Source organism: Musa acuminata, chromosome BXJ2-8 (genome assembly GCF_036884655.1).
Source record: "Musa acuminata AAA Group cultivar baxijiao chromosome BXJ2-8, Cavendish_Baxijiao_AAA, whole genome shotgun sequence".
Taxonomy (NCBI): domain Eukaryota; kingdom Viridiplantae; phylum Streptophyta; class Magnoliopsida; order Zingiberales; family Musaceae; genus Musa; species Musa acuminata.
In genome coordinates, this window is record NC_088345.1 from 37,868,619 (window position 1) to 37,877,712 (window position 9,094).

A 9,094-nucleotide genomic window follows, 5' to 3' on the forward strand; every position below is an offset into this window, starting at 1 on the left:
ATTCTACCAATATCATAAAATGATAAAACATAAAATATTTTTCAATAATACTAATCTAATATGAAATTGTTAAGGATTTTAGGTCCATTCAATATTTCGTTTCTCTTACACCCGTTATATTTTACCTCTAATATTGGAGAGATCTATCTAGTTAGATATGACCCCGATGCTGATCACTTTTTATAGGAAAGACATTAAGTTTTTTTTTTTTTTTTTTTTGCCGAAGATTCTTCTTTGTTGGTACTAATTTTTTTTATGGTTCATGTAATTAATTTGATTTTGAAAGATAAAAAAATTTAGAAGACAAATCACATACGTCAGGTTATCTCCCTAATCCAGATTGACAATCGACCTCATCACTGACCTTTGCCACACTTTGTGCTGAATAGGTTAATCTTTCTTTCTTTAGTGCCTAAAGAAGCATAAGTTTCATCTTAATCCTCTACCTATGATTTCATCGCCTTTCAGATTTTTTTTTTTTTTTTATCCCATTGGGTGTCACCTCGTTTGGCCTTTGGATCCATCTGAAAGCCTTCAACAATGCCTAAAGAAAGGCTTACACGTGTAGTAAATGCCATACATACGTGTAAGAGGGATTGGAGTATCCTAATTAGTCGCCATGCGTCCAATAGCCATATGGTTGGGAAGGAAGAGACCTTTTTTTTGTGTGTGTGAATCATAACTTAACGTCGGCATATCTTTCTATTTGGGATTTATTCTTTATCGTGTATATTGCGGATAGCGACCCACATGATTCCTTTGCACTGCACGTTTAATTCTCTGTAACAACATGGAAAGTATGTAGTCATAAAAAAAAAGAAGTTAACCTCATATGAAGCGTGTCATACTTGGTTTCTTAGAGAGAGAGAGAGAGAGAGAGAGAGGGTATTGTACGTTAAGTTGTTAATTTTCATTATCAAAAAGAATTTTTAATTGTTTAGATGGTAAATGATCCTCCTAGGGACTGCATCTTAAGAGTAATTAATCATCATATATCATTTACTTTTTCACTATATATATATATATATATATATATATATATATATATATATATATATATATATATATATATATATATATATATATATATTTGTGATAGTGTCAAATTTGATCATGAATATGATGTGTGAAGATTGATTCGATTTGATTTTTTTTTATATTGCTTTCAAAATCTAAAGTCATTAGTCAAATACTTAAGTAGGATTTTGATATGAGCTTTAGTTGGAGAATCCCAAATAGAATTGTTTGAATATGATTACTTATTATGTTTTGCCAACTTAGATGAAAATAGAACGGGTATACAGTGTTTTCTAGAAAACTTGTACTGAGTATAATTTGCCAAGTCTCTCCATCCTGAAATTAATAATCAGATGTTATAAAAAATTAGAATGGTTAGAAAAAGTTTTCACAAAGATAAAAAAATTATTTGGTACTTCCAAAATCTCTTAAATGTACTACAACAAACTATCAAAGGAATTTTCTTTGAGTCAAGAATGATTTAGAGAATATTTTTATTAAAATTTCTACTAACATGATGAGTCCTTGTGGCTTATTTTATAACTTGTTATCTGATTAATATTTATCCTGATCGTCGAAAACATAGCCTAATTGCATCCCTGAATCTAACTTTTACCACTCTAAATTCCTAATTTGGAGTTGACCCATTGCTATTTCGTTTGACATGCTTACAACTGTTCAAATGAACATGTATCTACTCTCAAATCACCACACTACACATCGGATATGAATTGGATCATCATCGGCGAATTAAGACACGAAGCCATAGGCAGGTGCGCATCTCACATCATTTCTACTTTAGTCACTCGTCTTACAATGACTAATAACATCCACTCCAAGTATAATGCAGGACATTAATATAGCCTAATGATCCAACTTGGTGGTCTTGGGATATTCTATCAACACAAACGCATTATATATACGTATAATAATACAATGTTAGGCCAAATGACATGTCTAACATCTTGTCAAGTGCTAATTAATTGAACACATTCCAAAGGATTGGTGGGCATTAGCAGCGGTGCATTAGTTTAAGGGATACGAATCTTAGGATGATCTATCCTGTCACCATGCACATGTTGACCATGTCATCTATTGGCATCACATTGCTCATCCATCAATCGCAGGACGACACGTAGCAGCGCGAGCCGCTCCCCGGCGTGAGACACGCTGACTGAGTCAGAAACCACGCGACTCGCGTAGATTTGGTGTTGGATCACATAAAGCATGCGTCCTTTAGCGTGTCTTTTATGTTGGATTGAGAGGAAATGAAAGCAATATTTACTTGGAATCCCATTCAACCTTACGAAATTAGATGAAATCAAAAAGGAATTACAACGTTCATTGATCTCCAGATCTGTCATGACGCAGGGAATTAACCGAGTCATAACCCGGTGGTGGCCAGGCTGAGCTTGAGGTCCAGCCCGGACGAGTCATCACGGACGGCCGAGTCCACGGCCGTGGAGGTCGGGACCTTGTTGATGGAGAACTTGGAGTAGGAGCTTGGTGCGGTAGCCACCTGAGCCACGTCGTAGACATGAGCGCGGCCGTACCCGGCCGTGGTGCAGGAGAAGACGGCAGGTCCTGGTGTAACCCCGGGCGCGGATGAGGAGGGGAAGACACACCCATGCGAAACGTGGAAGGGCGACGGCTGGTAGACCCAGTCGGCATGGCCGGGCCCAGGAGAGGGCGGACCAGCAGAGAGGAGGTGAGGCGGCGGAGTAAAAGCCGAGACAATCGGATTCCGAGGGTATAGGAGACCGCCGAAGCCGACGCCGCTGTGATGCAGCTGCTGCTGCTGCACTCGCTTCAGCTGCTGCCGCTCCTTCTTATGCGCGTTCTGGTGGCCACCCAGCGCCTGCGAGTTGGCAAACTCTCGGCAGCAGTACTGACACTCGTATTTCCTCTCCTCTCCTCCTCCACCACTTCCGCGTCCGCTACCGGAAGCGGTGGTGGTTGTGGGGGAAAATGAATCGGAGCCCACCCCGGTTTCCTCTGCCTCGGACACGTTGAACCCAAACAGCTTCAGCCTGGGGCTGCTGCTGTTTTTAGACGGGCAGTATCCGATCTCTGACATCTTACTCTCTCGTCCTCAGCCTGTCAAACAGATGTACACCAGAGAGAGAGAGAGAGAGAGAGAGAGAGAGAGAGAGAGAGAGAGAGAGAGAGACTTTATGTGGGGTTTTAGGGAAGCAGAAGCAGGATCAGCATCAGCATCAACTATGAGGAGGAGGAGGAGGAGGAGGAGGAGGAGATGGAGAAGAGGTACAGATGCGGAGAAAACTTTGGAGTTTGGTTTGATTTGCATGGGTTGTTCTCATGTCTCCATATATCTATATATAGCTCGGATTGAGGTATACTAAATCATTAGCGAAGAAAACAAAAAGAGTCTCATAGCAAGAGTAAGAAATGGATCTAGCATGAGAGAGAGAGAGAGAGAGAGAGAGAGAGAGAGAGAGAGAGAGGCCGCAGGAAGTAAGGGAACCCTAGATTGCACTACTTAAGTATTATTTATGCGTCAGACTATTTTTCTAAAAGGAGTTCTGTTGTCTATATGTACCGCTAAGTTATTTGGAGAAGTGGCATCTGATGATAACAGCAAAAGAATGATATGATTTGAACTGAGTGGGTGCCACATTGATATACTTATATTATAGGTTTCATTGCTTTGTATCTGCCTAGTTAACACTAGAGCAATAAACATACACAGACACACACGAAAAAGAAGTCCAACCCTGGCAGTGTGTGCGTGGCAATTTTGCTTGCTTTTAAGTTGGTGGGTTTCATGATGTGTTACCACATACATTCATGCCTGCCCATTACTTTATCATCAGTATTGGTCATTTGGTACATATGCTGCAAACATGGCCGTGTTTATTTTCTCTCAAAAAGATGCATCACATACTGCATGCACTCAATTGTACAAGTTCTTTGACTAGTACAAAACTTCACAGACAATGGAGATTTCAGGATTCTTTTTTCTACTCCACAGGATCCTGTTAGGATTTAGTAAGCCAAAGTTTGTAAGACAGCTGGTAGGAAAGAAAGAAAAAATCTGACTTTGGGTGTGTTTTCCTCCTTTATGGGTTGCTGATCTGTGAAGCCAATGTTATTGAAGTTAGAGTAGGAGTTGCTATACATCTAGTTTACTCTTGTAAAATCTAACACAGACCATAAAGCAGATAGCCAAATCTTCGACATCATCGCCTATCACCAACACTTGAACATCTGTCTATCTCACTCACTCTAAAGCTTTCTTTCTTCCCATCTGCCCTGCTCTAAAGTCTTCCCTCAACTACCAGCAAACAATAATACATGTCACTTAGTGTTGCACAAAGAAGGCCACTTGCAGAAGAAGCAGAAGAATGACCATTCATTGACTGAGTGCATGGCTAAGCAAAATATTCCTCCTAGGAAGGTCTTGAAGAAGATCTGACGCCTCTCGATGAATATTTTAGAAAACTATGCATGCCATAGTTTTCTCCACTCATCTGCTTACTCCCAACAATCTCTTTTCCTTGGTAAACAGATATGATCAAGCATGTTCACGAGAGGATTAGGGAGTTCGAAGACAGTAGGCCTAATGCTTCCGTAGATCGATAGGAGGCTAGGATTAGCAAAGCACATGGCCTTTCCTTGATATGTGGAACAATTTAAGATGCTCAACACTGTACTACAAGGTGTTATTTATTTACTCTTGCATGATACTAAGTATCTGTGATCTGAAATATTTTTCCCTTCCGACAAGCTTAGAGATGAGTATAAGCAGCTTTCTTGTGCTTTCTCTAAGTTTCATATCATATTTATGTAACTTGCAATTCACTATTGCAGCAACTCACACAGTGATCAAAGAGTGTTAGAAGGCAGGGAAGACGGTGGTCAAAGAGTGATCGGAGATGGAAGTATTCCCCTCTCAATCCACCCTAAGTTCATTAGAAAAACCTTTGCAGGATTTCAGAGTGTTTTCCTCTGTATTTCTCCTTCTCATCAAAATATTAAGATAAATAATATATTTATAAGAATAAATCATAATTCATTAAGTACTCCTCTTACTAGATTCTTAATCTAAATCCTAATTTTAATCCACCAAGGAGATTTGAATATTCTAATAAGCACTCCTCCAAATAATTTGAATCTAATTAGGGTTTCTAAAATACTTATCAATTCTAGTAAATAGACTAATATTTTTTTGGCTTTGTTAATTGAGAGGATATAATATAATAGACATGTAAGATTACCCGAATCATGAGTGAGGTCCACCAAAAGAAGATAAGTGTACCGGTGGATGAGAGCTTCATATAATATTCACAGGATGACTTCATCCCCTTTCTTTTGGATTCAATTTGTGTTAATAATGGAGGAGATATGATTAAAAATAAGTTGGAAGCATGTTGACCATGCAAGTAATGTGGGCAGGACCCTTAAAATAAGCCCTTTGTATTCCAAGTGACATTACCTACTCCATTGAAAAGTTAATGATGCTTGGATGGATTTGACTTAAAGTCATGTGAAAGGTATCCTACGAACATACTTAATGGAGCCAAGCCCTAGAAATTAAGCCTACACCATAGTATTCAATGGAATTGTAGCCAATTCCATCATCTCCATTATCCAATTCTAGTCTCTAGTCTTTAGCTTAGTTAATTGAGGAGGGCAAAAGAATGGAGGTCAGAGTTAAGAGTCTAGAAGACCAGTGTTGCAGATGGATGTGATGCTCCAATGGGAGGATTACAGGTTTCTGAGGTGAGATGAATGTATCAGCAAATGGTTTTTGATACACTAAGGGTCTTTGGATTCTGAAACCATTTGTGATAATATTTATGTCTGCTTCATTAAGTGAGGTGAGTTGTGTGAAGCTATGCAACATTATAAAACCATGGTCAGAACAAACAAACATATTCCATCAACATCAGCCCAAACCACTTCCAGTTTTGGAGCATCTTATTGACAGTTTATTGTTGTTTAAGGAAACAGCTCATGGAATTCTAAGTATCCAACATGAAGAGAGAGAGAGAGAGAGAGAGAGAGAGAGAGAGAGAGAGAGAGAGAGAGTGCAAATAAATAATTTTACTGTCATGTCAAGGCTCATCCTCTGCATATGTAAGAAGAATTTGTCATCATGCACGCTAAATTGAAGACATGCATATGGTTTTGGTCTGTGACAATGTGTTCGAAACTATATTGTTAATTCAGGATTAATGAGCCTACATTTAATTATTGGGATTTGGGTACCTAATGGCTATTTCAACCCAACTTGGTCTACGATTCCAAGCCTCGAGTCTAAGTTGGCCAGCCCAATATTTTGAACGAATTGCAGTATGGTCCAGTCCGATGCGCGAAGATCTTTAATCAAAATTCCATAGAGCAGCCCTCCAACCAACACTTCTACGATGGTGTTCAAATCGATTTTCGATTCCTTTTGGTTAACATAAGTTTAGATTTATGTAATCGAACTAATTCAAGATCGATTAACTAGTTAATCAATTTATTATATATATATATATTTATAATTAATGCTGAACCAATGAGTAGCTCTGAAGTCGACTTCTGCGACCCACAAATGGTGCATCCAAGATCTTATTTATTCTTCAGGTGGATAGCGTCATGCGCTCCGAGACCATAAACGTTGGCATACATTTCCAAGCGACCTTTCATGGAACGTGGGCCTTCCAAATGTGCATCTGGATAAGGAGGAAAACATGCATCCCATGATATTTGTGTCCCACCTGTTTGCTACTTGTCCATCAAACTGTTCATTCCTTCGATGACTGGTGCGGAATCAACCAGCACAGCTGCATTTAAGCCTGCCTTCTCTCCTTGCTCGTTTAATTGCTTTTCTCCTTCCCATAGTTTCTGATTCAAATGGAACAGCAGCGTTCAGATCATGAGATGAATCTTACGCCCTCGCATGAGGTCATTGTTTTACTTGCAATTACAGCATTTCAAGAGTTGTTCGATCGATAGTTTAACATCTGCATTTGGTTTTCAGGATTCATCTTTAGGGGCAAAGGAACTACCGTTTGCAGTGCTGTTGGTTAGCAGATTGAAAGAGAAAACGAGAGATGCCGAGATCGAGACGGCTCAGTTGTCGAATGATCTCCAGATGGCCAGAGGTGAAGCTAAAGAACTCTCTCTCAAGATCGAGGAATCTAATGCCAAAGCAATGGTCCATAAGTTGAAGCTTCAAAATCTGCTGGGGGACACCAAAAGAATCCTCCACGAAGCAAATCACAGTCACTACGCACAAGTGTTGACAGAATTGGAGGACGTCACGAAACAATCAAGGAAACTCCAACTTGAAATTTCTTCTGCTTTAGACACGAAAGCCAGCGCAGAGAGGGAAGTCGAAGACTCCTCCACGAAGTCGAGGTTGTATGTGAGCTATATCGACGAGATAAAGGAGGAGATAGCGATAGCCACCGTCGAGGAAGCATTGATTAGCCTGGCTGGAATTGAAGCCGACAGAGAGCTCAAAGAAGTCGAAGACCGACGTGAAGCAGAAGTCGATCGCTTTCGTAAAAGCATGGAAAAGACTAAGAGCACAATCAATGATCTCCATCAAGATGTCAACTATGCCGGGAAGCTGCAGAAGAAGCTGGCTGTGACTGCTTCAGATGTCAATGTCTTGCAGAATGAGATAGAGCTCATTAGAGCCATGGACAAGAACTGTCATCACGATTCCTCTGCGAACAGTTCTTCTTCACTACAATCTACTGATGCCGAACTAGAGACGGCAAAGAGAGAATTACTGAGCCTTAAACAAGGAGGCTTTCAGCTCATGGCTGAAATGGATGCTGTGAGGGACGTACTACAACAAGTAGCTTATGAGAAGGAGCATTCAAGCAACTTGAAGAAGAGAACGGACTCCAGTCTGGCGCATCTCAATCATAAGCTCAACAAAGCCATGTCCAAGTTGGAAATTGCCTCATTGGCCGAGAAGAGAACTCAAGCCGTAGTCTCCAACATCTCGGCGGCATTGCAACAAATGCAGACAGATATAGGTGCAGCCAAAACGGAAACACAGCGACTCACCGAGGAGATTGTAGCTGTAAGGATGGAGATTGTGAAGACCAAGGACCACAGTGTCTTGATGGAGGAGAGACTTGAGGCTGCAACGGATGAGCTCAAAGCAGCGAAAGCATCAGAAGCAGTGGCGCTCGAAAAACTGAGAACAGTCACTGAAAGCGCCATGAGTGACCGAGCAATGATCTCAGCTTTGTATGGTTCCACTGTGACCATTTCCAAGCACGAGCAGGCGGCAGAAGCATCGGGAGATGATGGGAAAAAGCTTTGCAGAGCAAAGAAAGGAAATGTTTATAGGAAGGCAGTCCAGGATAGAGAACCAGAGAAGAAAATTATGCAGGCCATCAGATCGAAGCATGCAGCAGCAGTGGCAAGGAGATCTCTCACTGTAAGTGGTGTCCAAGGTGCAGCAAGGAGGGCGAAGGTTAGAGGGCCATCGGTTTCATCAGGAAGGCAGCAGCCCAGCGTCGTGTCTTCAACCTTATGCTTAGCGCCCAGGAGGAGGAAGACGATCTTGCTTAACCTAGTGAGATTTCTCAGAGGAAGCAAGTAGGTCATGAGAGCAAAGCCAAGGACGAGTGTGTTGCGGTAGAAGATACGGCTGGTGCCTTGCTGCAGAAAGCTGATAATTATCGTGATCTGTAAATTTTAACTACAGATAAATGAATGATGTATTATATCATATGACATGTTTTTGGCCTTTCTAGTGAAGCAGGACATTATTGCTCATATACAACTAGTTAGTTTGTGGCTTCTGTAATATTAGTAATCCAATGAAAGAACGAGGTTTCTTTCCAATCGTATGAGTAATTCGAGTCTAAGTGAGTCCTCGATCTCAAGCTCGTATGAGCCCCCTTGGGATGTGATTTTGGGTGGAACAATGATTCAGACTCGAGAACTTGATGTTTCCTACAAAACTCAAGTTACTATTTATTTGCTTGAGGTACGAGTTAAGACCCTACATAATCGAAAAGGTCCAAGTCAGTGAGACCATATTTCTCTATTTTGCTTCTTCTTCTTCTTCTTCTTCTATTTTTCTTTCAAAAATTAGATT

At 40.6% G+C, this 9,094-nt stretch overlaps 2 protein-coding genes across 2 annotated transcripts; one reads left to right on the forward strand and one right to left on the reverse strand.

Annotated features, from left to right (window-relative positions):
* Positions 1-2,275: 2,275 nt before the first annotated feature.
* LOC135618228 (zinc finger protein GIS3-like) lies at positions 2,276-3,431 on the reverse strand. Its single transcript, XM_065119096.1, has one exon. It carries the CDS (start codon positions 3,092-3,094, stop codon positions 2,402-2,404), a length of 693 nt encoding a protein of 230 aa, XP_064975168.1. The 5' UTR covers positions 3,095-3,431; the 3' UTR covers positions 2,276-2,401.
* A 3,344-nt stretch (positions 3,432-6,775) lies between these two features.
* On the forward strand, positions 6,776-8,722 carry LOC135618204 (protein PLASTID MOVEMENT IMPAIRED 2-like). Its single transcript, XM_065119066.1, has 2 exons — positions 6,776-6,930; positions 7,007-8,722. The coding sequence occupies exons 1-2, from the start codon at positions 6,880-6,882 to the stop codon at positions 8,591-8,593; spliced, it is 1,638 nt and encodes a 545-aa protein (XP_064975138.1). The 5' UTR covers positions 6,776-6,879; the 3' UTR covers positions 8,594-8,722.
* The last annotated feature ends 372 nt before the right edge of the window (positions 8,723-9,094 follow it).